Genomic DNA, 27,879 nt, shown 5'->3' with positions numbered 1-27,879 from the left:
GACTCCACTGCAGAGATCACGAGTCCACTGTAGAGGTCATGACTCCACTGCAGAGGTCATGAGTCCACTGCAGTGGTCATGAGTCCACTGCAGAGGTCATGACTCCACTGCAGAGGTCATGACTCCACTGCAGAGGTCATGACTCTGCTGTGTCTTCAGGCTCTCTGGCTCCTGGGTGCGATGCGGCGTAGTTGCCTGCAGATGGCGCTGCGCAGCTCGCGGCTCACCAGGCCGTAAATGAGCGGGTTGACGGTGGGCGGGACGATGATGAAGAGGATGCTGATGAGTTTCTTCATGTTCGGAGTGAGAACGGGAAAACGATACGAGATGATGATGATGATGACGCCCACGTTGAACAGGACGTACACCACCAGGTGCGGGACGCAGGTCTGCAGCGCCTTTGAGCGGGTCTGGACCGGGTCATGACCTCCATGACCCAGGACTGCCAACAGGATCCGAGTGTAGGAGAACGCAGTGACCAGGAACACGCTGATGTTGACCACGTACGTTATCGCCGCGCCTGAGACAAGGACGATACTTTGTATTAATAACAGCAGCAGCAGCAGCAGCAGCAGCAGCAGTTTTAACACAAAGACAGGGTTTTATTTGCACAATTTGAGGATTCGGCAACTGTTTCCTTCATCTTGTAACTTTACAGGATATTGTCGTGTAACACCTCATTTGTCCAGCAGGGCTCCACTGTCGAAAAAGATTCCATCATCTGGACTCTCATCCAAGAGTCATTCTCAATCTGAGAATCAAGTCTGGGAACTCAGATATTTATCCTACTCTGAGTTAGCCCCGCCCACCTCCTGATAAAGGGAGTTTTTGGTTTCACTTGAAACTACCCTCTTTGTTTACTCCTACTGTGGCCTGACTCTGGCTCCTTCTCTTGACGCCACCTACAGGAAAGGACCAAAGTGACAGCTGAGAAACTCAAGTCCTTGTTTATTTGAAACCAGGAAACACTTTAAGACACAAACTGGTTCATCCTAAGGACAAAAGAGCCACATGGTGAGACTAAAGAGCCACATGGTGAGACAAAAGAGCCACATGGTGAGACTAAAGAGCCACATGGTGAGACTAAAGAGCCACATAGTGAGACTAAAGAGCCACATGGTGAGACTAAAGAGCCACATAGTGAGACTAAAGAGCCACATAATGAGACTAAAGAGCCACATAGTGAGACTAAAGAGCCACATGGTGAGACTAAAGAGCCACATAGTGAGACTAAAGAGCCACATAGTGAGACTAAAGAGCCACATAGTGAGACTAAAGAGCCACATGGTGAGACTAAAGAGCCACATAGTGAGACTAAAGAGAGCCACATAGTGAGACTAAAGAGCCACATAGTGAGACTAAAGAGCCACATAATGAGACTAAAGAGCCACATAATGAGACTAAAGAGCCACATAATGAGACTAAAGAGCCACATAATGAGACTAAAGAGCCACATAGTGAGACTAAAGAGCCACATAATGAGACTAAAGAGCCACATAGTGAGACTAAAGAGCCACATAGTGAGACTAAAGAGCCACATAGTGAGAATAAAGAGCCACATAGTGAGACTAAAGAGCCACATGGTGAGACTAAAGAGCCACATAGTGAGACTAAAGAGCCACATAGTGAGACTAAAGAGCCACATAGTGAGAATAAAGAGCCACATAGTGAGACTAAAGAGCCACATAATGAGACTAAAGAGCCACATAGTGAGACTAAAGAGCCACATAGTGAGACTAAAGAGCCACATAGTGAGACTAAAGAGAGCCACATAGTGAGACTAAAGAGCCACATAGTGAGACTAAAGAGCCACATAATGAGACTAAAGAGCCACATAATGAGACTAAAGAGCCACATAGTGAGACTAAAGAGCCACATAGTGAGACTAAAGAGCCACATAGTGAGAATAAAGAGCCACATAGTGAGACTAAAGAGCCACATGGTGAGACTAAAGAGCCACATAGTGAGACTAAAGAGCCACATAGTGAGACTAAAGAGCCACATGGTGAGACTAAAGAGCCACATAGTGAGACTAAAGAGCCACATAGTGAGACTAAAGAGCCACATAGTGAGACTAAAGAGCCACATAATGAGACTAAAGAGCCACATAATGAGACTAAAGAGCCACATAGTGAGACTAAAGAGCCACATAGTGAGACTAAAGAGCCACATGGTGAGACTAAAGAGCCACATGGTGAGACTAAAGAGCCACATAGTGAGACTAAAGAGCCACATAGTGAGACTAAAGAGCCACATGGTGAGACTAAAGAGCCACATAGTGAGACTAAAGAGCCACATAGTGAGACTAAAGAGCCACATGGTGAGACTAAAGAGCCACATAGTGAGACTAAAGAGCCACATAGTGAGACAAAAGAGCCAAATAGTGAGACTAAAGAGCCACATAGTGAGACTAAAGAGCCACATAGTGAGACTAAAGAGCCACATAGTGAGACTAAAGAGCCACATAGTGAGACTAAAGAGAGCCACATAGTGAGACTAAAGAGCCACATAGTGAGACTAAAGAGCCACATAGTGAGACTAAAGAGAGCCACATAGTGAGACAAAAGAGCCACATAGTGAGACTAAAGAGCCACATAGTGAGACTAAAGAGAGCCACATAGTGAGACTAAAGAGCCACATAGTGAGACTAAAGAGCCACATAGTGAGACTAAAGAGCCACATAATGAGACTAAAGAGAGCCACATAGTGAGACTAAAGAGCCACATAGTGAGACTATAGAGAGCCACATAGTGAGACTAAAGAGCCACATAGTGAGACTAAAGAGCCACATAGTGAGACTAAAGAGAGCCACATGGTGAGCCTAAAGAGCCACATAGTGAGACTAAAGAGCCAAATAGTGAGACTAAAGAGCCACATAGTGAGACTAAAGAGCCAAATAGTGAGACTAAAGAGCCACATAGTGAGACTATAGAGAGCCACATGGTGAGACTAAAGAGCCACATGGTGAGACTAAAGAGCCACATGGTGAGACTAAAGAGAGCCACATGGTGAGACTAAAGAGCCACATAGTGAGACTAAAGAGCCACATGGTGAGACTAAAGAGCCACATAGTGAGACTAAAGAGAGCCACATGGTGAGACTAAAGAGCCACATAGTGAGACTAAAGAGCCACATAGTGAGACTAAAGAGCCACATGGTGAGACTAAAGAGCCACATAGTGAGACTAAAGAGCCACATAGTGAGACTAAAGAGAGCCACATAGTGAGACTAAAGAGCCACATGGTGAGACTAAAGAGCCACATAGTGAGACTAAAGAGCCACATAGTGAGACTAAAGAGAGCCACATGGTGAGACTAAAGAGAGCCACATGGTGAGACTAAAGAGCCACATGGTGAGACTAAAGAGCCACATGGTGAGACTAAAGAGCCACATAGTGAGACTAAAGAGAGCCACATGGTGAGACTAAAGAGAGCCACATAGTGAGACTAAAGAGCCACATGGTGAGACTAAAGAGCCACATAGTGAGCCTAAAGAGCCACATAGTGAGACTAAAGAGCCACATAGTGAGACTAAAGAGCCACATAGTGAGACTAAAGAGCCACATAGTGAGACAAAAGAGCCAAATAGTGAGACTAAAGAGCCACATAGTGAGACAAAAGAGCCAAATAGTGAGACTAAAGAGCCACATAGTGAGACTAAAGAGCCACATAGTGAGACTAAAGAGCCACATGGTGAGACTAAAGAGCCACATGGTGAGACTAAAGAGCCACATAGTGAGACTAAAGAGCCACATAGTGAGACTAAAGAGCCACATAGTGAGACTAAAGAGCCACATGGTGAGACTAAAGAGCCACATGGTGAGACTAAAGAGCCACATAGTGAGACAAAAGAGCCACATAGTGAGACTAAAGAGCCACATAGTGAGACTAAAGAGCCACATAGTGAGACTAAAGAGCCACATGGTGAGACTAAAGAGCCACATAGTGAGACTAAAGAGCCACATAGTGAGACTAAAGAGCCACATAGTGAGACTAAAGAGCCACATAGTGAGACTAAAGAGCCACATAGTGAGACTAAAGAGCCACATAGTGAGACTAAAGAGCCACATGGTGAGACTAAAGAGAGCCACATGGTGAGACTAAAGAGAGCCACATGGTGAGACTAAAGAGCCACATGGTGAGACTAAAGAGCCACATGGTGAGACTAAAGAGCCACATAGTGAGACTAAAGAGAGCCACATGGTGAGACTAAAGAGAGCCACATAGTGAGACTAAAGAGCCACATGGTGAGACTAAAGAGCCACATAGTGAGCCTAAAGAGCCACATAGTGAGACTAAAGAGCCACATAGTGAGACTAAAGAGCCACATAGTGAGACTAAAGAGCCACATAGTGAGACTAAAGAGCCACATAGTGAGACTAAAGAGCCACATAGTGAGACTATAGAGAGCCACATAGTGAGACAAAAGAGCCAAATAGTGAGACTAAAGAGCCACATAGTGAGACAAAAGAGCCAAATAGTGAGACTAAAGAGCCACATAGTGAGACTAAAGAGCCACATAGTGAGACTAAAGAGCCACATGGTGAGACTAAAGAGCCACATGGTGAGACTAAAGAGCCACATAGTGAGACTAAAGAGCCACATAGTGAGACTAAAGAGCCACATAGTGAGACTAAAGAGCCACATGGTGAGACTAAAGAGCCACATGGTGAGACTAAAGAGCCACATAGTGAGACAAAAGAGCCACATAGTGAGACTAAAGAGCCACATAGTGAGACTAAAGAGCCACATAGTGAGACTAAAGAGCCACATGGTGAGACTAAAGAGCCACATAGTGAGACTAAAGAGCCACATAGTGAGACTAAAGAGCCACATAGTGAGACTAAAGAGCCACTGCAGCAGAGGCTCTCACACGTCAGACACTAGAGTTCAGGACCACAGAGCGTCGTTCAGCTTCATCTTAAAGACACAAAACACTGAATCAAAGACAAAGAGGAGAAGATTCTGAGCAGGACAAAAGATGAAGAGAAAGAGTTCCAGAGATGATCTTTGTTCAAAAAGAAAATCTGTTCTTTAAGCAAAAAAGCCCACAGTTGTGTGTCATGTGTGTCTCTCCTCTGAATTGCAGAATTGACACTTTGACGCTCGATCTCATTCAGAGACGCTGCAAAGTGTTGTTTTGGTTGAACGGACGAGACGAGGCAAAAGTCTTCATTTCTTTCCTGATATTTGAGTGTTTGGCATGAGAAGCCGAGTCTTAAACACAAACCACATGAGTAGGACAGAGGATTTAAGGAGCCGTGTAGTTTTGGAATTTTACAAAGCGCTAAAGAGGCGAGTGTGGATTTAACTGCTGTTTCTGCTCATATGTGTTTCCCGGGTTTACAAGCGCTGTCATATATAATGTGTCCGTTTTGTTCTGACTCGTGAGATCTGCGTGAAACATGTGCTAACGCTGTTTTAGTGCCAAAAAAAGCTGAATGCAGTTTGGAGCCTGAGGAGAATTTATTGCCTCTCCTTGAACCGACACCTTAACGTGGTGGAGGGGTTTGAGCGCCCGAATGATCCCGGGAGCTATGTCGTCGGGGGCTTCAAGACCCTGGTCGGGTCTCCCAAGGCAAACAGGTCCTAAGTGACGGGTCAGACAAAGATCGGTTCAGAAGCCTCTTATGATGACAACAAGAAAAAGACCGTTTACGTCGCCCAGATCAGCGTCACCGGAGCCAGGCCTGGGGTGGGTGCTCGATGGCAAGCGCCTGGTGGCCGGGTCTTTTCCCACGGGGCCCGGCCGGGCACAGCCTGAAAGAGCGACGTGGGGCCGCCCCCCCGTGGGCCCACCACCCGCAGGAGGATCCATAAGGGGCCGGTGCAGAGTGATCTGTGCGGCCGTCGACGGCAGGGGCAACCAGATCTCCAGACACAGAGACTAACTCTGGGGACATGGAACGTCACCTCGCTGGGGGCAGGAGCCTGAGCCTGTGCGGGAGGTTGAGCGATACCGACTAGATATAGTCGGCCTCACCTCCAGCACAGTTTGGGCTCTGGAACCATCTCCTCGAGAGGGGCTGGACGCTCCACTTCTCTGGTGCTGCCCGCGGGGAGAGGCGGGGCTGGTGTGGGCTTATAGCCCCTCAGCTCAGCCGCCACATGTTGGAGTTCACTCCGGTGGACAAGGCAACCCCCGAACCCGGTGGTGGACACGGGAAGTAAGGGATGTCGTCAGACTAAAGAAGGAGGCCTATCAGGCCACTCTGGCTTGTAGGTCTCCTGAGGTCATCGACAGGTATCGGCAGGCCAAGCAGGCGCAGCTCGTGCTGTGCAGGGGGAAAAACCCGGGGCTGGGAGGAGTTCGGGAGGCCATGGAGGAGGACTATCGGTCGGCCCTAAAGAAATCCTGGCAAACCGTCCAGCGCCTCAGGAGAGGGAAGCAGTGCTTCACCAACACGGTATACGGTGCGGGTGGAGACCTGCTGACCTCGACTGGGGATGTCGTCGGACGGTGGAAGGAATACTTTGAGGACCTCCTTAATCCATCAGTCACGTCTTCCGAAGAGGAAGTAGAGACCGGGGACTCGGAGGCTGGCTCATCCATCACCCAAGCTGAAGTCACTGAGGTTGTTTCGCAAACTCCTCGGTGGCAGGGCTCCGGGGGTGGATGAGAACCGCCCTGAGGACCTAAAGTCTCTGGATTTTGTAGGACTGTCTTGGCTGACACGTCTCTGCAACAGGGCGTGGCGGTCGGGGACAGTGCCTCTGGACTGGCAGACCGGAGTGGTGGTTCCTCTGTTCAAGAAGGGGGACCGGAGGGTGTGTTCCAACTACAGAGGGATCACACTCCTCAGCCTACCATAAGGTCTATTCCAGGTCCTGGAGAGGAGAATCTGACCGATAGAACCTCAGATTCAGGAGGAGCAGAGTGGTTTTCGTCCCGGTCGTGGAACACTGGACCAGCTCTGTACCCTCCATCGGGTGCTTGAGGGTTCATGGGAGTTTGCCCAACAAGTCCACATGTGCTTTGTGGATCTGGAGAAGGCTTTCGACCGTGTCCCTCGGGGTGTCCTTTGGGGGGTGCTCCGGGAGTACGGGGTCCGGGGCCCTTTGCTCAGGGCTGTCCGGTCCCTGTCTGACAGGAGCAGGAGCTGTGTTCATTACAGTAAGTCAGACCTGTTTTCAGTGCGTGTGGAACTCCTCAGGGCTGCCCTTTGTCACCGGTTCTGATCATAGTTTTTATGGACAGAATTTCTAGGCGCAGTCAGGGGTCAGAGGGTGTGGTCAGGGGTCAGAGGGTGTGGTCAGGGGTCGGAGGGTGTGGTCAGGGGTTAGAGGGTGTCCGGTTTGGGAACCATAGGGTCTCATCTCTGCTGTTTGCAGACAATGTTGTCCTGATGGATCCATCAAACCCGGACCTGCAGCTGCACTGGGACGGTTTGCGCCGAGTGTGAAGCGTCTGGGATGAGAATCAGCTCCAAATCCGAGGCCATGGTTCTCGACTGGAAAAAGGTGGCTTGCCCTCTTCAGGTAGGTGGGGGGTCATTGCCCCAAGTGGAGGAGTTCAAGTATCTCGGGGTCTTGTTCACGAGTGAGGGAAGGATGGAGCGTGAAATTGACAGTTGGATCGACGCAGTCGCTGCATTGACTGTTGTGGTGAAGAAGGAGCTGAGTCCAAAGACAAAGGTCTTGATTTACCGGTTGGTCTACGTTCCTGACCTCACCTATGGTCATAAGCTTTGGGTAATGACCCAAAGGACAAGATTGCGAATACAAGCGGTCAAAATGAGTTTCCTCCGCCGTGTGGCTGGGCACTCCCTTAGAGATAAGGTGAGGAGCTCGGCCACACGGGGGGAGCTCGGAGTAAAGCCGCTGCTCCTCCACGTCGAGAGGAGCCAGCTGAGGTGGCTCGGGCATCTGTTCCGGAGCCTCCTGGGCGCCTCGCTGGGGGGAAGAGGCCCTGGGGAAGACCCAGGACCCTGGAGAAACTATGTCTCTCGGCTGGCCTGGGAACGCCTCTGGATCCCCCCGGAGGAGTTGGAGGAAGTGTCTGGGGAGGAGGAATAAATGTGATCCGGCGCCTTTGTATCGTGGAGTCATGCGTCAGGACGTGGATTGTGGGTCAAGTCACCTCCGGTTGAGGGTCAGGTCACCTCTGGTTGAGGGTCAAGTCACCTCCGGTTGAGGGTCAGGTCACCTCCGGTTGAGGGTCAAGTCACCTCCGGTTGAGGGTCAGGTCACCTCCGGTTGAGGGTCAGGTCACCTCCGGTTGAGGGTCAGGTCACCTCCGGTTGAGGGTCAGGTCACCTCCGGTTGAGGGTCAGGTCACCTCCGGTTGAGGGTCAAGTCACCTCTGAAGGAGAAGCTTGAATCTTCACATCTGTGATGGTTGTTTTATCTCTTTTGGAGCTGATTTGATTGTGATGATGTGCGTACGTGTCAATGTTTGTCACTGCCTTTATAAGGATGTGCTTTGTAAATGTTCTGGAGGAGGGACAGAATCCTCTGTCAGGGAGAGAGATCGTTCACTGTGCACGTGAATAAACTCCACCTTTGGAGAGAGACAAACTCTGTTTCTGTTTCATCTTTCCTTGGTGATTGTTTGCAGAAATTCCGTAACAGTTCACAACAAGACGATCTTCTCTTTCCCATTTACCCTTCATCTAATCAGGAGATCGGCTGCACCAATTGTTAGACTTTTTCCTGAAATAATCTGACAAGCTGCTGCCACATGGAAACATTGAGTCTTCCCAGCTGAAATCACAATAAATATTTTTAAAACTAATGGATTTGATGGAATCCAGACGGACCCGTCCACACTAGGCGTAATTCCAGCGTCCCTTCCAACCCTTACAGTACTAATATTATAGTAGTAGTTGTAGTAGTAGGATTTATTCGCTCTATAGTTATTGTCATATTGACCATAAATTTGCAGACTTGGTCGAATTATTAGCGGCAGCAGTATTTGCAGTATTTGCAGTATTTGTAGTATTTGCAGTAAACATGGCACTGACCGTAGTAGTTGTTGATGGGCGTGGGCTCACAGGCCAGTTGAAGTATTCCTCTGTTACTGCAGTACACGTGTTGAATCAGAGTCCCACAAAACCTGCTCCCAGCGTGAAGTCCAAACAGGATCCCGATCAAGACCAGAGCCAAGAACCAGGACCAAAAACAGAGCCAGAAGAGCCGGAGCGGAGTCATGATGGAGTGATACCGGAGCGGCTCACACACTGCCACGTACCTGAGGAGACACAAAGACCAGGACTGAAGCAGGACTGGACCAGACCTCAAACCTGAGGAGACACAAAGACCAGGACTGAAGCAGGACTGGACCAGACCTCAAACCTGAGGAGACACAAAGACCAGGACTGAAGCAGGACTGGACCAGACCTCAAACCTGAGGAGACACAAAGACCAGGACTGAAGCAGGACTGGACCAGACCTCAAACCTGAGGAGACACAAAGACCAGGACTGAAGCAGGACTGGACCAGACCTCAAACCTGAGGAGACACAAAGACCAGGACTGAAGCAGGACTGGACCAGACCTCAAACCTGAGGAGACACAAAGACCAGGACTGAAGCAGGACTGGACCAGACCTCAAACCTGAGGAGACACAAAGACCAGGACTGAAGCAGGACTGGACCAGACCTCAAACCTGAGGAGACACAAAGACCAGGACTGAAGCAGGACTGGACCAGACCTCAAACCTGAGGAGACACAAAGACCAGGACTGAAGCAGGACTGGACCAGACCTCAAACCTGAGGAGACATAAAGACCAGGACTGAAGCAGGACTGGACCAGACCTCAAACCTGAGGAGACACAAAGACCAGGACTGAAGCAGGACTGGACCAGACCTCAAACCTGAGGAGACACAAAGACCAGGACTGAAGCAGGACTGGACCAGACCTCAAACCTGAGGAGACACAAAGACCAGGACTGAAGCAGGACTGGACCAGACCTCAAACCTGAGGAGACACAAAGACCAGGACTGAAGCAGGACTGGACCAGACCTCAAACCTGAGGAGACACAAAGACCAGGACTGAAGCAGGACTGGACCAGACCTCAAACCTGAGGAGACACAAAGACCAGGACTGAAGCAGGACTGGACCAGACCTCAAACCTGAGGAGACACAAAGACCAGGACTGAAGCAGGACTGGACCAGACCTCAAACCTGAGGAGACACAAAGACCAGGACTGAAGCAGGACTGGACCAGACCTCAAACCTGAGGAGACACAAAGACCAGGACTGAAGCAGGACTGGACCAGACCTCAAACCTGAGGTTGTTCGCAAACTCCTCGGTGCATTCCAAACAAGAAATGGCTAATTTAATTAATACAATACATTTTTTCACATTAGTGGTACGATTAGGGTTATGAACAAATCATTTTGTTAAGGTTAGGACAAAACAGTTACGATTTTTTAACTTTAGAGTTTGCTGCACGGGACGCCGAAAATGCACAGCGCAAAATGCTAAAAAATTGCCCCAGTGTTGCCCCCAGCGAGCACTTAAAACTGTTTTTAGCTTAGATTTGAACATTGTCAGAGTAGAAGCCTGTCTCACATCTTCAGGAAGAATGTTCCAGATTTTAGCTGCATAAAACTGAAACGCAGATTCCCCATGTTTAGTCCTGACTCTGGGCACCAGCAGGAGGCCGGTCCCTGAGGTCCTCAGAGTCCGAGATGGTTCATATGGCACTAACATATCCAAGATGTACTTTGGTGCTAGGCCATGGAGAGACTTGTACACAAGCAGAGCTGCTTTAAAGTCTCTTCTCTGAGCCACAGGGGGCAGTGCAGAGACCTGAGAACAGGACTAATGTGATCATACTTCCTGGTTCTAGTCAGGACCCGAGCAGCAGCGTTCTGGATGAACTGCAGCTGTTTTACAGCTCGTTTGGAGAGGCCAGTGAGCGGCCGTTACAGTCTAATCTACTGGAGACAAACGCATGGATAAGTCTCTCTAAATCTGGTTTTGACACTATATTTTTGATTTTGGCAATGTTTTTTAGATGGTAAAAAGCTGCTGATGTTATTGATTTGATGTGGCTATTAAAGTTCAAGTCTGAGTCCATTATTACCCCCAGATTTCTAATTTGGTTTGTAGGTTTTAGAGCGAGACTCTGGAGGTGACCGCTAACACTTTCTCTTTGTTTCTGTGACAAAAACGATTATTTCAGTCTTGTCTGAGTTCAGCTGGAGAAAGTTGTTTTGCTCCACAAACCGATCTGTTGGATGCAGTGACAGAGTGAATCTACTGGTCCATAGTCACCTGCCGATAGTGAAACATAGATCTGAGTGTCGTCTGCATCATTGTGATAGGACACATTTTCACTGCGTATCAACTGACCCAACGGCAGCATGTAGAGGTTGAACAGAGGGGGACCCAGGACTGACCCTTGGGGCACTCCACAGGTCAGGGTCATGTGGTCTGAGACACAGCTACCAATTTCAACAAAGTACTTCCTGTCTTCCAGATAGGACCTTAACCAGTTTAGGGCAGTGCCAGTGATGCCCACCCAGTCCTCTAGTCTCTGTAAGAGGATCCCATGATCAACAGTGTCAAAAGCAGCATCAGATCCAACAGAATTAAGACTGAGGCTTTGCCCGTGTCAGTGTTCAGGCGGATGTCATTTGTCACCTTGACAAGAGCAGTCTCAGTGCTGTGATGAGGTCTAAAACCTGACTGAAAAACATCAAATGAGTTGTTTATTAAGAGGAAATCTGTGAGCTGTTGGTAAACAACCTTTTCAAGGACTTTGCCCCAAAATGGCAGATTAGAGATGGGCCAGTCATGACTCAGTACTGCGGCATCAAGACTGATCTTCTTTAGGAGAGGCTTTATGACCGCAGTTTTCAAAGACATTGGGAATGTTCCAGATTGAAGCGACATGTTAATTATGTGAGTGAATGGTGCTAACAAACTGTTCAGCACAGACTTTAGAAATCTGGTGGGTAACACATCAAGGCAGCATGTAGATGAACTCAGACTGGTGATGATCTCATGGACAGTTTTGTCAGTTACTGGTGCAAAGTGAGTTAGCTCTAAGTGTCTTGGTGGTTTTAGGGTAATTTTTTGCATTGTGGGATTTATAGCATTTTTAATGCCCTGAACTTTGTCATTAAAGAATAATGCAAACTCATTACACTTGATGTGGAAATGAGTTCTAACGGCAGCTGAGCTGGAGGGTTTGTTCATCTGTTACTGTGGAAACAGGACACGCGAGTTGTTACTGCAGCTTCCAATAATTTCAGAAAAATATCTTTCCCTAGTTCTACATAAGATTAGGTTGTACATGTTCAGCTTTTCTTTGTAAATCTCTTTTTGAACCTGGAGCTTTGACTTGAGCCATTTCCGTTCCCTTTTCTGTGCCCTGACCCAATCATCATGTCTCCATGGCAACTTCTGCTTATTTTTAACCATTTTAGCCTTTATAGGGGCGATGGTGTCCAGAACATTCAAAACACTAGATGTAACAGAGTTCAACAAATCATTTACATTAGAACATGAGACATTTTCGAAGTTTATCATTTCCATAAACAGTGCACCTGTGCCATCACTTATGTGTCTCCTCTGAACAACTGCAGGACCAACCTCTGAACAGCTGCAGGACCAACCGGAGGTTTGGGAGAAACAGACAGGTCAAAGAAGACACAGAAATGATCAGACAGAGCAACATCGATCACATTAACATTTGAAATATTTACCCCCTTTGTAATTATGAGATCTAGAGTGTGTCCTTTGCTGTGGGTGGGGCCTCTCTGCTGTGGGTGGGGCCTCTCTGCTGTGGGTGTGGCCTCTCTGCTGTGGGTGTGGCCTCTCTGCTGTGGGTGGGGCCTCTCTGCTGTGGGTGGGGCCTCTCTGCTGTGGGTGGGGCCTCTCTGCTGTGGGTGTGGCCTCTCTGCTGTGGGTGGGGCCTCTCTGCTGTGGGTGTGGCCTCTCTGCTGTGGGTGTGGCCTCTCTGCTGTGGGTGTGGCCTCTCTGCTGTGGGTGTGGCCTCTCTGCTGTGGGTGTGGCCTCTCTGCTGTGGGTGTGGCCTCTCTGCTGTGGGTGGGGCCTCTCTGCTGTGGGTGTGGCCTCTCTGCTGTGGGTGGGGCCTCTCTGCTGTGGGTGTGGCCTCTCTGCTGTGGGTGGGGCCTCTCTGCTGTGGGTGTGGCCTCTCTGCTGTGGGTTTGGCCTCTCTGCTGTGGGTGGGGCCTCTCTGCTGTGGGTGGGGCCTCTCTGCTGTGGGTGGGGCCTCTCTGCTGTGGGTGGGGCCTCTCTGCTGTGGGTGGAGCCTCTCTGCTGTGGGTGTGGCCTCTCTGCTGTGGGTGTGGCCTCTCTGCTGTGGGTGGGGCCTCTCACATGCTGACTAAGACTGAAGGTTTCAAGGACAGCATGAAGCTCTTTAGCGTTTCTGTCACAAACATTATCAACATGAACATTAAAATCACCTGTAATGACCAAACCATCAAAGTCTGTGCGACTGAAACGTCTCAGTCAAATCATCAGTGAAACGTTGTCAGTGCTGGAGAGGTTTGTGTAAGACAATGAAGAGACTGAGACTGTTTTAGCTCCATTTTAAAGGAGACAAACTCAAATAATGAAAAGACCCCAAAAGAACAACCTGCGGGTCATTATTTCATCTCTAAAGACAGCACAGACTCCGCCCCCTTTTTGTTTTCTCGTGTTTCAGATTCAAACTTAAAGTTGGAGCAGATTCTGTCAGAACTACATTTCCTGTGTTTTTGTCAAGTCATGTTTCAGTTAAAAACATCAAATCAAGATTATAAGAAGAAATAAAATTATTAATTAAGGTAGGTAGTAGGTGTTGGTGGTACAAACGGACCTGTCGTAGGCCCGTTTGCCCTGTCGGTGGGTGTAGTAGGTGTTGGTGGTACAAACGGACCTGTCGTAGGCCCGTTTGCCCTGTCGGTGGATGTAGTAGGTGTTGGTGGTACAAACGGACCTGTCGTAGGCCCGTTTGCCCTGTCGGTGGATGTAGTAGGTGTTGGTCGTACAAACGGACCTGTCGTAGGCCCGTTTGCCCTGTCGGTGGATGTAGTAGGTGTTGGTGGTACAAACGGACCTGTCGTAGGCCCGTTTGCCCTGTCGGTGGATGTAGTAGGTGTTGGTGGTACAAACGGACCTGTCGTAGGCCCGTTTGCCCTGTCGGTGGATGTAGTAGGTGTTGGTGGTACAAACGGACCTGTCGTAGGCCCGTTTGCCCTGTCGGTGGATGTAGTAGGTGTTGGTGGTACAAACGGACCTGTCGTAGGCCCGTTTGCCCTGTCGGTGGATGTAGTAGGTGTTGGTGGTACAAACGGACCTGCCGTAGGCCCGTTTGCCCTGTCGGTGGATGTAGTAGGTGTTGGTGGTACAAACGGACCTGTCGTAGGCCCGTTTGCCCTGTCGGTGGATGTAGTAGGTGTTGGTGGTACAAACGGACCTGTCGTAGGCCCGTTTGCCCTGTCGGTGGATGTAGTAGGTGTTGGTGGTACAAACGGACCTGTCGTAGGCCCGTTTGCCCTGTCGGTGGGTGTAGTAGGTGTTGGTGGTACAAACGGACCTGTCGTAGGCCCGTTTGCCCTGTCGGTGGATGTAGTAGGTGTTGGTGGTACAAACGGACCTGTCGTAGGCCCGTTTGCCCTGTCGGTGGGTGTAGTAGGTGTTGGTTGTACAAACGGACCTGTCGTAGGCCCGTTTGCCCTGTCGGTGGATGTAGTAGGTGTTGGTGGTACAAACGGACCTGTCGTAGGCCCGTTTGCCCTGTCGGTGGATGTAGTAGGTGTTGGTGGTACAAACGGACCTGTCGTAGGCCCGTTTGCCCTGTCGGTGGATGTAGTAGGTGTTGGTGGTACAAACGGACCTGTCGTAGGCCCGTTTGCCCTGTCGGTGGATGTAGTAGGTGTTGGTCGTACAAACGGACCTGTCGTAGGCCCGTTTGCCCTGTCGGTGGATGTAGTAGGTGTTGGTGGTACAAACGGACCTGTCGTAGGCCCGTTTGCCCTGTCGGTGGGTGTAGTAGGTGTTGGTGGTACAAACGGACCTGTCGTAGGCCCGTTTGCCCTGTCGGTGGGTGTAGTAGGTGTTGGTGGTACAAACGGACCTGTCGTAGGCCCGTTTGCCCTGTCGGTGGATGTAGTAGGTGTTGGTGGTACAAACGGACCTGTCGTAGGCCCGTTTGCCCTGTCGGTGGATGTAGTAGGTGTTGGTGGTACAAACGGACCTGTCGTAGGCCCGTTTGCCCTGTCGGTGGATGTAGTAGGTGTTGGTGGTACAAACGGACCTGTCGTAGGCCCGTTTGCCCTGTCGGTGGATGTAGTAGGTGTTGGTGGTACAAACGGACCTGTCGTAGGCCCGTTTGCCCTGTCGGTGGATGTAGTAGGTGTTGGTGGTACAAACGGACCTGTCGTAGGCCCGTTTGCCCTGTCGGTGGATGTAGTAGGTGTTGGTCGTACAAACGGACCTGTCGTAGGCCCGTTTGCCCTGTCGGTGGATGTAGTAGGTGTTGGTGGTACAAACGGACCTGCCGTAGGCCCGTTTGCCCTGTCGGTGGATGTAGTAGGTGTTGGTGGTACAAACGGACCTGTCGTAGGCCCGTTTGCCCTGTCGGTGGATGTAGTAGGTGTTGGTGGTACAAACGGACCTGTCGTAGGCCCGTTTGCCCTGTCGGTGGATGTAGTAGGTGTTGGTGGTACAAACGGACCTGTCGTAGGCCCGTTTGCCCTGTCGGTGGATGTAGTAGGTGTTGGTGGTACAAACGGACCTGTCGTAGGCCCGTTTGCCCTGTCGGTGGATGTAGTAGGTGTTGGTCGTACAAACGGACCTGTCGTAGGCCCGTTTGCCCTGTCGGTGGATGTAGTAGGTGTTGGTCGTACAAACGGACCTGTCGTAGGCCCGTTTGCCCTGTCGGTGGGTGTAGTAGGTGTTGGTGGTACAAACGGACCTGTCGTAGGCCCGTTTGCCCTGTCGGTGGATGTAGTAGGTGTTGGTGGTACAAACGGACCTGCCGTAGGCCCGTTTGCCCTGTCGGTGGATGTAGTAGGTGTTGGTGGTACAAACGGACCTGTCGTAGGCCCGTTTGCCCTGTCGGTGGATGTAGTAGGTGTTGGTGGTACAAACGGACCTGTCGTAGGCCCGTTTGCCCTGTCGGTGGATGTAGTAGGTGTTGGTGGTACAAACGGACCTGTCGTAGGCCCGTTTGCCCTGTCGGTGGATGTAGTAGGTGTTGGTGGTACAAACGGACCTGCCGTAGGCCCGTTTGCCCTGTCGGTGGATGTAGTAGGTGTTGGTGGTACAAACGGACCTGTCGTAGGCCCGTTTGCCCTGTCGGTGGATGTAGTAGGTGTTGGTGGTACAAACGGACCTGTCGTAGGCCCGTTTGCCCTGTCGGTGGATGTAGTAGGTGTTGGTGGTACAAACGGACCTGTCGTAGGCCCGTTTGCCCTGTCGGTGGATGTAGTAGGTGTTGGTGGTACAAACGGACCTGTCGTAGGCCCGTTTGCCCTGTCGGTGGATGTAGTAGGTGTTGGTGGTACAAACGGACCTGTCGTAGGCCCGTTTGCCCTGTCGGTGGATGTAGTAGGTGTTGGTGGTACAAACGGACCTGTCGTAGGCCCGTTTGCCCTGTCGGTGGATGTAGTAGGTGTTGGTGGTACAAACGGACCTGTCGTAGGCCCGTTTGCCCTGTCGGTGGATGTAGTAGGTGTTGGTGGTACAAACGGACCTGTCGTAGGCCCGTTTGCCCTGTCGGTGGATGTAGTAGGTGTTGGTGGTACAAACGGACCTGTCGTAGGCCCGTTTGCCCTGTCGGTGGGTGTAGTAGGTGTTGGTGGTACAAACGGACCTGTCGTAGGCCCGTTTGCCCTGTCGGTGGATGTAGTAGGTGTTGGTGGTACAAACGGACCTGTCGTAGGCCCGTTTGCCCTGTCGGTGGATGTAGTAGGTGTTGGTCGTACAAACTGACCTGTCGTAGGCCCGTTTGCCCTGTCGGTGGATGTAGTAGGTGTTGGTGGTACAAACGGACCTGTCGTAGGCCCGTTTGCCCTGTCGGTGGATGTAGTAGGTGTTGGTGGTACAAACGGACCTGTCGTAGGCCCGTTTGCCCTGTCGGTGGATGTAGTAGGTGTTGGTGGTACAAACGGACCTGTCGTAGGCTCGTTTGCCCTGTCGGTGGGTGTAGTAGGTGTTGGTGGTACAAACGGACCTGTCGTAGGCCCGTTTGCCCTGTCGGTGGGTGTAGTAGGTGTTGGTGGTACAAACGGACCTGTCGTAGGCCCGTTTGCCCTGTCGGTGGATGTAGTAGGTGTTGGTGGTACAAACGGACCTGTCGTAGGCCCGTTTGCCCTGTCGGTGGATGTAGTAGGTGTTGGTGGTACAAACGGACCTGTCGTAGGCCCGTTTGCCCTGTCGGTGGATGTAGTAGGTGTTGGTGGTACAAACGGACCTGTCGTAGGCCCGTTTGCCCTGTCGGTGGATGTAGTAGGTGTTGGTGGTACAAACGGACCTGTCGTAGGCCCGTTTGCCCTGTCGGTGGATGTAGTAGGTGTTGGTGGTACAAACGGACCTGTCGTAGGCCCGTTTGCCCTGTCGGTGGATGTAGTAGGTGTTGGTGGTACAAACGGACCTGTCGTAGGCCCGTTTGCCCTGTCGGTGGATGTAGTAGGTGTTGGTGGTACAAACGGACCTGTCGTAGGCCCGTTTGCCCTGTCGGTGGATGTATTAGGTGTTGGTGGTACAAACGGACCTGTCGTAGGCCCGTTTGCCCTGTCGGTGGGTGTAGTAGGTGTTGGTGGTACAAACGGACCTGTCGTAGGCCCGTTTGCCCTGTCGGTGGATGTAGTAGGTGTTGGTGGTACAAACGGACCTGTCGTAGGCCCGTTTGCCCTGTCGGTGGATGTAGTAGGTGTTGGTGGTACAAACGGACCTGTCGTAGGCCCGTTTGCCCTGTCGGTGGATGTAGTAGGTGTTGGTGGTACAAACGGACCTGTCGTAGGCCCGTTTGCCCTGTCGGTGGGTGTAGTAGGTGTTGGTGGTACAAACGGACCTGTCGTAGGCCCGTTTGCCCTGTCGGTGGATGTAGTAGGTGTTGGTGGTACAAACGGACCTGTCGTAGGCCCGTTTGCCCTGTCGGTGGATGTAGTAGGTGTTGGTGGTACAAACGGACCTGTCGTAGGCCCGTTTGCCCTGTCGGTGGATGTAGTAGGTGTTGGTGGTACAAACGGACCTGTCGTAGGCCCGTTTGCCCTGTCGGTGGATGTAGTAGGTGTTGGTGGTACAAACGGACCTGTCGTAGGCTCGTTTGCCCTGTCGGTGGATGTAGTAGGTGTTGGCGGTACAAACGGACCTGTCGTAGGCCCGTTTGCCCTGTCGGTGGATGTAGTAGGTGTTGGCGGTACAAACGGACCTGTCGTAGGCCCGTTTGCCCTGTCGGTGGGTGTAGTAGGTGTTGGCGGTACAAACGGACCTGTCGTAGGCCCGTTTGCCCTGTCGGTGGGTGTAGTAGGTGTTGGCTGTACAAACGGACCTGTCGTAGGCCCGTTTGCCCTGTCGGTGGATGTAGTAGGTGTTGGTCGTACAAACGGACCTGTCGTAGGCCCGTTTGCCCTGTCGGTGGATGTAGTAGGTGTTGGTGGTACAAACGGACCTGTCGTAGGCCCGTTTGCCCTGTCGGTGGATGTAGTAGGTGTTGGTGGTACAAACGGACCTGTCGTAGGCCCGTTTGCCCTGTCGGTGGATGTAGTAGGTGTTGGTGGTACAAACGGACCTGTCGTAGGCCCGTTTGCCCTGTCGGTGGATGTAGTAGGTGTTGGTGGTACAAACGGACCTGCCGTAGGCCCGTTTGCCCTGTCGGTGGGTGTAGTAGGTGTTGGTGGTACAAACGGACCTGCCGTAGGCCCGTTTGCCCTGTCGGTGGGTGTAGTAGGTGTTGGTCGTACAAACGGACCTGTCGTAGGCCCGTTTGGCCTGTCGGTGGATGTAGTAGGTGTTGGTGGTACAAACGGACCTGTCGTAGGCCCGTTTGCCCTGTCGGTGGATGTAGTAGGTGTTGGTCGTACAAACGGACCTGTCGTAGGCCCGTTTGCCCTGTCGGTGGATGTAGTAGGTGTTGGTGGTACAAACGGACCTGTCGTAGGCCCGTTTGCCCTGTCGGTGGGTGTAGTAGGTGTTGGTGGTACAAACGGACCTGTCGTAGGCCCGTTTGCCCTGTCGGTGGATGTAGTAGGTGTTGGTGGTACAAACGGACCTGTCGTAGGCCCGTTTGCCCTGTCGGTGGATGTAGTAGGTGTTGGTGGTACAAACGGACCTGTCGTAGGCCCGTTTGCCCTGTCGGTGGATGTAGTAGGTGTTGGTGGTACAAACGGACCTGTCGTAGGCCCGTTTGCCCTGTCGGTGGATGTAGTAGGTGTTGGTGGTACAAACGGACCTGTCGTAGGCCCGTTTGCCCTGTCGGTGGATGTAGTAGGTGTTGGTGGTACAAACGGACCTGTCGTAGGCCCGTTTGCCCTGTCGGTGGATGTAGTAGGTGTTGGTGGTACAAACGGACCTGTCGTAGGCCCGTTTGCCCTGTCGGTGGATGTAGTAGGTGTTGGTGGTACAAACGGACCTGTCGTAGGCCCGTTTGCCCTGTCGGTGGATGTAGTAGGTGTTGGTGGTACAAACGGACCTGTCGTAGGCCCGTTTGCCCTGTCGGTGGATGTAGTAGGTGTTGGTGGTACAAACGGACCTGTCGTAGGCCCGTTTGCCCTGTCGGTGGATGTAGTAGGTGTTGGTGGTACAAACGGACCTGTCGTAGGCCCGTTTGCCCTGTCGGTGGATGTAGTAGGTGTTGGTGGTACAAACGGACCTGTCGTAGGCCCGTTTGCCCTGTCGGTGGATGTAGTAGGTGTTGGTGGTACAAACGGACCTGCCGTAGGCCCGTTTGCCCTGTCGGTGGGTGTAGTAGGTGTTGGTGGTACAAACGGACCTGTCGTAGGCCCGTTTGCCCTGTCGGTGGATGTAGTAGGTGTTGGTCGTACAAACGGACCTGTCGTAGGCCCGTTTGGCCTGTCGGTGGATGTAGTAGGTGTTGGTGGTACAAACGGACCTGTCGTAGGCCCGTTTGCCCTGTCGGTGGATGTAGTAGGTGTTGGTCGTACAAACGGACCTGTCGTAGGCCCGTTTGCCCTGTCGGTGGATGTAGTAGGTGTTGGTGGTACAAACGGACCTGTCGTAGGCCCGTTTGCCCTGTCGGTGGGTGTAGTAGGTGTTGGTGGTACAAACGGACCTGTCGTAGGCCCGTTTGCCCTGTCGGTGGATGTAGTAGGTGTTGGTGGTACAAACGGACCTGTCGTAGGCCCGTTTGCCCTGTCGGTGGATGTAGTAGGTGTTGGTGGTACAAACGGACCTGTCGTAGGCCCGTTTGCCCTGTCGGTGGATGTAGTAGGTGTTGGTGGTACAAACGGACCTGTCGTAGGCCCGTTTGCCCTGTCGGTGGATGTAGTAGGTGTTGGTGGTACAAACGGACCTGTCGTAGGCCCGTTTGCCCTGTCGGTGGATGTAGTAGGTGTTGGTGGTACAAACGGACCTGTCGTAGGCCCGTTTGCCCTGTCGGTGGATGTAGTAGGTGTTGGTGGTACAAACGGACCTGTCGTAGGCCCGTTTGCCCTGTCGGTGGATGTAGTAGGTGTTGGTGGTACAAACGGACCTGTCGTAGGCCCGTTTGCCCTGTCGGTGGGTGTAGTAGGTGTTGGCTGTACAAACGGACCTGTCGTAGGCCCGTTTGCCCTGTCGGTGGATGTAGTAGGTGTTGGTCGTACAAACGGACCTGTCGTAGGCCCGTTTGCCCTGTCGGTGGATGTAGTAGGTGTTGGTGGTACAAACGGACCTGTCGTAGGCCCGTTTGCCCTGTCGGTGGATGTAGTAGGTGTTGGTGGTACAAACGGACCTGTCGTAGGCCCGTTTGCCCTGTCGGTGGATGTAGTAGGTGTTGGTGGTACAAACGGACCTGTCGTAGGCCCGTTTGCCCTGTCGGTGGATGTAGTAGGTGTTGGTGGTACAAACGGACCTGCCGTAGGCCCGTTTGCCCTGTCGGTGGGTGTAGTAGGTGTTGGTGGTACAAACGGACCTGCCGTAGGCCCGTTTGCCCTGTCGGTGGGTGTAGTAGGTGTTGGTCGTACAAACGGACCTGTCGTAGGCCCGTTTGGCCTGTCGGTGGATGTAGTAGGTGTTGGTGGTACAAACGGACCTGTCGTAGGCCCGTTTGCCCTGTCGGTGGATGTAGTAGGTGTTGGTGGTACAAACGGACCTGTCGTAGAACCGTTTGCCCTGTCGGTGGATGTAGTAGGTGTTGGTCGTACAAACGGACCTGTCGTAGGCCCGTTTGCCCTGTCGGTGGATGTAGTAGGTGTTGGTGGTACAAACGGACCTGTCGTAGGCCCGTTTGCCCTGTCGGTGGATGTAGTAGGTGTTGGTGGTACAAACGGACCTGTCGTAGGCCCGTTTGCCCTGTCGGTGGATGTAGTAGGTGTTGGTGGTACAAACGGACCTGTCGTAGGCCCGTTTGCCCTGTCGGTGGATGTAGTAGGTGTTGGTGGTACAAACGGACCTGTCGTAGGCCCGTTTGCCCTGTCGGTGGATGTAGTAGGTGTTGGTGGTACAAACGGACCTGTCGTAGGCCCGTTTGCCCTGTCGGTGGATGTAGTAGGTGTTGGTGGTACAAACGGACCTGTCGTAGGCCCGTTTGCCCTGTCGGTGGATGTAGTAGGTGTTGGTGGTACAAACGGACCTGTCGTAGGCCCGTTTGCCCTGTCGGTGGATGTAGTAGGTGTTGGTGGTACAAACGGACCTGTCGTAGGCCCGTTTGCCCTGTCGGTGGATGTAGTAGGTGTTGGTGGTACAAACGGACCTGTCGTAGGCCCGTTTGCCCTGTCGGTGGATGTAGTAGGTGTTGGTGGTACAAACGGACCTGTCGTAGGCCCGTTTGCCCTGTCGGTGGATGTAGTAGGTGTTGGTGGTACAAACGGACCTGTCGTAGGCCCGTTTGCCCTGTCGGTGGGTGTAGTAGGTGTTGGTGGTACAAACGGACCTGTCGTAGGCCCGTTTGCCCTGTCGGTGGATGTAGTAGGTGTTGGTGGTACAAACGGACCTGTCGTAGGCCCGTTTGCCCTGTCGGTGGATGTAGTAGGTGTTGGTGGTACAAACGGACCTGTCGTAGGCCCGTTTGCCCTGTCGGTGGATGTAGTAGGTGTTGGTGGTACAAACGGACCTGTCGTAGGCCCGTTTGCCCTGTCGGTGGATGTAGTAGGTGTTGGTGGTACAAACGGACCTGTCGTAGGCTCGTTTGCCCTGTCGGTGGATGTAGTAGGTGTTGGCGGTACAAACGGACCTGTCGTAGGCCCGTTTGCCCTGTCGGTGGATGTAGTAGGTGTTGGCGGTACAAACGGACCTGTCGTAGGCCCGTTTGCCCTGTCGGTGGGTGTAGTAGGTGTTGGCGGTACAAACGGACCTGTCGTAGGCCCGTTTGCCCTGTCGGTGGGTGTAGTAGGTGTTGGCTGTACAAACGGACCTGTCGTAGGCCCGTTTGCCCTGTCGGTGGATGTAGTAGGTGTTGGTCGTACAAACGGACCTGTCGTAGGCCCGTTTGCCCTGTCGGTGGATGTAGTAGGTGTTGGTGGTACAAACGGACCTGTCGTAGGCCCGTTTGCCCTGTCGGTGGATGTAGTAGGTGTTGGTGGTACAAACGGACCTGTCGTAGGCCCGTTTGCCCTGTCGGTGGATGTAGTAGGTGTTGGTGGTACAAACGGACCTGTCGTAGGCCCGTTTGCCCTGTCGGTGGATGTAGTAGGTGTTGGTGGTACAAACGGACCTGCCGTAGGCCCGTTTGCCCTGTCGGTGGGTGTAGTAGGTGTTGGTGGTACAAACGGACCTGCCGTAGGCCCGTTTGCCCTGTCGGTGGGTGTAGTAGGTGTTGGTCGTACAAACGGACCTGTCGTAGGCCCGTTTGGCCTGTCGGTGGATGTAGTAGGTGTTGGTGGTACAAACGGACCTGTCGTAGGCCCGTTTGCCCTGTCGGTGGATGTAGTAGGTGTTGGTCGTACAAACGGACCTGTCGTAGGCCCGTTTGCCCTGTCGGTGGATGTAGTAGGTGTTGGTGGTACAAACGGACCTGTCGTAGGCCCGTTTGCCCTGTCGGTGGGTGTAGTAGGTGTTGGTGGTACAAACGGACCTGTCGTAGGCCCGTTTGCCCTGTCGGTGGATGTAGTAGGTGTTGGTGGTACAAACGGACCTGTCGTAGGCCCGTTTGCCCTGTCGGTGGATGTAGTAGGTGTTGGTGGTACAAACGGACCTGTCGTAGGCCCGTTTGCCCTGTCGGTGGATGTAGTAGGTGTTGGTGGTACAAACGGACCTGTCGTAGGCCCGTTTGCCCTGTCGGTGGATGTAGTAGGTGTTGGTGGTACAAACGGACCTGTCGTAGGCCCGTTTGCCCTGTCGGTGGATGTAGTAGGTGTTGGTGGTACAAACGGACCTGTCGTAGGCCCGTTTGCCCTGTCGGTGGATGTAGTAGGTGTTGGTGGTACAAACGGACCTGTCGTAGGCCCGTTTGCCCTGTCGGTGGATGTAGTAGGTGTTGGTGGTACAAACGGACCTGTCGTAGGCCCGTTTGCCCTGTCGGTGGATGTAGTAGGTGTTGGTGGTACAAACGGACCTGTCGTAGGCCCGTTTGCCCTGTCGGTGGATGTAGTAGGTGTTGGTGGTACAAACGGACCTGTCGTAGGCCCGTTTGCCCTGTCGGTGGATGTAGTAGGTGTTGGTGGTACAAACGGACCTGTCGTAGGCCCGTTTGCCCTGTCGGTGGATGTAGTAGGTGTTGGTGGTACAAACGGACCTGTCGTAGGCCCGTTTGCCCTGTCGGTGGATGTAGTAGGTGTTGGTGGTACAAACGGACCTGCCGTAGGCCCGTTTGCCCTGTCGGTGGGTGTAGTAGGTGTTGGTGGTACAAACGGACCTGTCGTAGGCCCGTTTGCCCTGTCGGTGGATGTAGTAGGTGTTGGTCGTACAAACGGACCTGTCGTAGGCCCGTTTGGCCTGTCGGTGGATGTAGTAGGTGTTGGTGGTACAAACGGACCTGTCGTAGGCCCGTTTGCCCTGTCGGTGGATGTAGTAGGTGTTGGTCGTACAAACGGACCTGTCGTAGGCCCGTTTGCCCTGTCGGTGGATGTAGTAGGTGTTGGTGGTACAAACGGACCTGTCGTAGGCCCGTTTGCCCTGTCGGTGGGTGTAGTAGGTGTTGGTGGTACAAACGGACCTGTCGTAGGCCCGTTTGCCCTGTCGGTGGATGTAGTAGGTGTTGGTGGTACAAACGGACCTGTCGTAGGCCCGTTTGCCCTGTCGGTGGATGTAGTAGGTGTTGGTGGTACAAACGGACCTGTCGTAGGCCCGTTTGCCCTGTCGGTGGATGTAGTAGGTGTTGGTGGTACAAACGGACCTGTCGTAGGCCCGTTTGCCCTGTCGGTGGATGTAGTAGGTGTTGGTGGTACAAACGGACCTGTCGTAGGCCCGTTTGCCCTGTCGGTGGATGTAGTAGGTGTTGGTGGTACAAACGGACCTGTCGTAGGCCCGTTTGCCCTGTCGGTGGATGTAGTAGGTGTTGGTGGTACAAACGGACCTGTCGTAGGCCCGTTTGCCCTGTCGGTGGATGTAGTAGGTGTTGGTGGTACAAACGGACCTGTCGTAGGCCCGTTTGCCCTGTCGGTGGGTGTAGTAGGTGTTGGCTGTACAAACGGACCTGTCGTAGGCCCGTTTGCCCTGTCGGTGGATGTAGTAGGTGTTGGTCGTACAAACGGACCTGTCGTAGGCCCGTTTGCCCTGTCGGTGGATGTAGTAGGTGTTGGTGGTACAAACGGACCTGTCGTAGGCCCGTTTGCCCTGTCGGTGGATGTAGTAGGTGTTGGTGGTACAAACGGACCTGTCGTAGGCCCGTTTGCCCTGTCGGTGGATGTAGTAGGTGTTGGTGGTACAAACGGACCTGTCGTAGGCCCGTTTGCCCTGTCGGTGGATGTAGTAGGTGTTGGTGGTACAAACGGACCTGCCGTAGGCCCGTTTGCCCTGTCGGTGGGTGTAGTAGGTGTTGGTGGTACAAACGGACCTGCCGTAGGCCCGTTTGCCCTGTCGGTGGGTGTAGTAGGTGTTGGTCGTACAAACGGACCTGTCGTAGGCCCGTTTGGCCTGTCGGTGGATGTAGTAGGTGTTGGTGGTACAAACGGACCTGTCGTAGGCCCGTTTGCCCTGTCGGTGGATGTAGTAGGTGTTGGTGGTACAAACGGACCTGTCGTAGAACCGTTTGCCCTGTCGGTGGATGTAGTAGGTGTTGGTCGTACAAACGGACCTGTCGTAGGCCCGTTTGCCCTGTCGGTGGATGTAGTAGGTGTTGGTGGTACAAACGGACCTGTCGTAGGCCCGTTTGCCCTGTCGGTGGGTGTAGTAGGTGTTGGTGGTACAAACGGACCTGTCGTAGGCCCGTTTGCCCTGTCGGTGGATGTAGTAGGTGTTGGTGGTACAAACGGACCTGTCGTAGGCCCGTTTGCCCTGTCGGTGGATGTAGTAGGTGTTGGTGGTACAAACGGACCTGTCGTAGGCCCGTTTGCCCTGTCGGTGGATGTAGTAGGTGTTGGTGGTACAAACGGACCTGTCGTAGGCCCGTTTGCCCTGTCGGTGGATGTAGTAGGTGTTGGTGGTACAAACGGACCTGTCGTAGGCCCGTTTGCCCTGTCGGTGGATGTAGTAGGTGTTGGTGGTACAAACGGACCTGTCGTAGGCCCGTTTGCCCTGTCGGTGGATGTAGTAGGTGTTGGTGGTACAAACGGACCTGTCGTAGGCCCGTTTGCCCTGTCGGTGGATGTAGTAGGTGTTGGTGGTACAAACGGACCTGTCGTAGGCCCGTTTGCCCTGTCGGTGGATGTAGTAGGTGTTGGTGGTACAAACGGACCTGTCGTAGGCCCGTTTGCCCTGTCGGTGGATGTAGTAGGTGTTGGTGGTACAAACGGACCTGTCGTAGGCCCGTTTGCCCTGTCGGTGGATGTAGTAGGTGTTGGTGGTACAAACGGACCTGTCGTAGGCCCGTTTGCCCTGTCGGTGGATGTAGTAGGTGTTGGTGGTACAAACGGACCTGTCGTAGGCCCGTTTGCCCTGTCGGTGGATGTAGTAGGTGTTGGTGGTACAAACGGACCTGCCGTAGGCCCGTTTGCCCTGTCGGTGGGTGTAGTAGGTGTTGGTGGTACAAACGGACCTGTCGTAGGCCCGTTTGCCCTGTCGGTGGATGTAGTAGGTGTTGGTCGTACAAACGGACCTGTCGTAGGCCCGTTTGGCCTGTCGGTGGATGTAGTAGGTGTTGGTGGTACAAACGGACCTGTCGTAGGCCCGTTTGCCCTGTCGGTGGATGTAGTAGGTGTTGGTCGTACAAACGGACCTGTCGTAGGCCCGTTTGCCCTGTCGGTGGATGTAGTAGGTGTTGGTGGTACAAACGGACCTGTCGTAGGCCCGTTTGCCCTGTCGGTGGGTGTAGTAGGTGTTGGTGGTACAAACGGACCTGTCGTAGGCCCGTTTGCCCTGTCGGTGGATGTAGTAGGTGTTGGTGGTACAAACGGACCTGTCGTAGGCCCGTTTGCCCTGTCGGTGGATGTAGTAGGTGTTGGTGGTACAAACGGACCTGTCGTAGGCCCGTTTGCCCTGTCGGTGGATGTAGTAGGTGTTGGTGGTACAAACGGACCTGTCGTAGGCCCGTTTGCCCTGTCGGTGGATGTAGTAGGTGTTGGTGGTACAAACGGACCTGTCGTAGGCCCGTTTGCCCTGTCGGTGGATGTAGTAGGTGTTGGTGGTACAAACGGACCTGTCGTAGGCCCGTTTGCCCTGTCGGTGGATGTAGTAGGTGTTGGTGGTACAAACGGACCTGTCGTAGGCCCGTTTGCCCTGTCGGTGGATGTAGTAGGTGTTGGTGGTACAAACGGACCTGTCGTAGGCCCGTTTGCCCTGTCGGTGGATGTAGTAGGTGTTGGTGGTACAAACGGACCTGTCGTAGGCCATGGCGGCGAGCACTGTCTGCACGGCGAATCCGTAGGTGTGCACGGCGAAGGCCTGCACTAGTGCCTGGGCGTGGCTGATGGAGCGGAAGCTGATTGGCTGGTCGGCGTAGAGGAAGTGATGGAGGAGGCGGGGGCAGACGGCCGACGCCCCCAGCAGGTCGGCCAGTGCCAGGTTCACCATCAGCACAAACATCGGCCGCCGCAGCTGTCGCTCTGTTGCCACGACAACCAGCACCGCCCCATTTCCCGCCAACACCAACAGGAAGTTACACAACACCAACAGGAAGAGGAGAGGCCCGTATCCAGGGGCAACAAGGAAGCCCTCCAACTGAAACACCACCGAGTCCAGGGACGAGTTAGACATGTGCATCTGAAACACAAACCCAGAGTCCTGAGCCAAGACTTAGATCTGAGCCAAGACTAAGATCTGAGCCAAGACTTAGATCTGAGCCAAGACTTAGATCTGATCCAAGACTTAGATCTGAGCCAAGACTTAGATCTGAGCCAAGACTTAGATCTGAGCCAAGACTAAGATCTGAGCCAAGACTAAGATCTGAGCCAAGACTAAGATCTGAGCCAAGACTAAGATCTGAGCCAAGACTAAGATCTGATCCAAGACTTAGATCTGAGCCAAGACTAAGATCTGAGCCAAGACTTAGATCTGAGCCAAGACTAAGATCTGAGCCAAGACTTAGATCTGAGCCAAGACTTAGATCTGAGCCAAGACTTAGATCTGAGCCAAGACTTAGATCTGAGCCAAGACTTAGATCTGAGCCAAGACTAAGATCTGAGCCAAGACTAAGATCTGAGCCAAGACTAAGATCTGAGCCAAGACTTAGATCTGAGCCAAGACTAAGATCTGAGCCAAGACTTAGATCTGAGCCA

General features: G+C 52.7%; 1 protein-coding gene across 1 annotated transcript; it reads right to left on the bottom strand.

Moving 5' to 3' along the window:
• Positions 1 to 155: 155 nt before the first annotated feature.
• Positions 156 to 27,382, bottom strand: LOC140374747 (olfactory receptor 2AG2-like). Its single transcript, XM_072461746.1, has 3 exons — positions 26,922 to 27,382; positions 8,963 to 9,189; positions 156 to 520 (listed from the first exon to the last, which is right to left on the bottom strand). The coding sequence occupies exons 1-3, from the start codon at positions 27,362 to 27,364 to the stop codon at positions 156 to 158; spliced, it is 1,035 nt and encodes a 344-aa protein (XP_072317847.1). The 5' UTR covers positions 27,365 to 27,382.
• Between the last annotated feature and the right edge of the window lie 497 nt (positions 27,383 to 27,879).

The sequence above is a fragment of the Eucyclogobius newberryi genome, unplaced genomic scaffold, assembly GCF_026437365.1.
Source record: "Eucyclogobius newberryi isolate DKJ021-1_F unplaced genomic scaffold, fEucNew1.0.hap1 SCAF_31, whole genome shotgun sequence".
Lineage (NCBI taxonomy): Eukaryota > Metazoa > Chordata > Actinopteri > Gobiiformes > Gobiidae > Eucyclogobius > Eucyclogobius newberryi.
This window is presented reverse-complemented; position numbering and strand designations above follow the sequence as displayed.

Excerpts from the sequence above, each read along its gene's own strand:
- LOC140374747 (XM_072461746.1), bottom strand. The coding sequence starts at position 27,364 with ATGCACATGTCTAACTCGTCCCTGGACTCGGTGGTGTTTCAGTTGGAG. Across the intron at positions 9,190-26,921 it reads GGCAAACGGGCCTACGACAG|GTACGTGGCAGTGTGTGAGC; the intron begins GTCCGTTTGTAC and ends GTGTCTCCTCAG. Across the intron at positions 521-8,962 it reads GCCCATCAACAACTACTACG|GCGCGGCGATAACGTACGTG; the intron begins GTCAGTGCCATG and ends TCCTTGTCTCAG.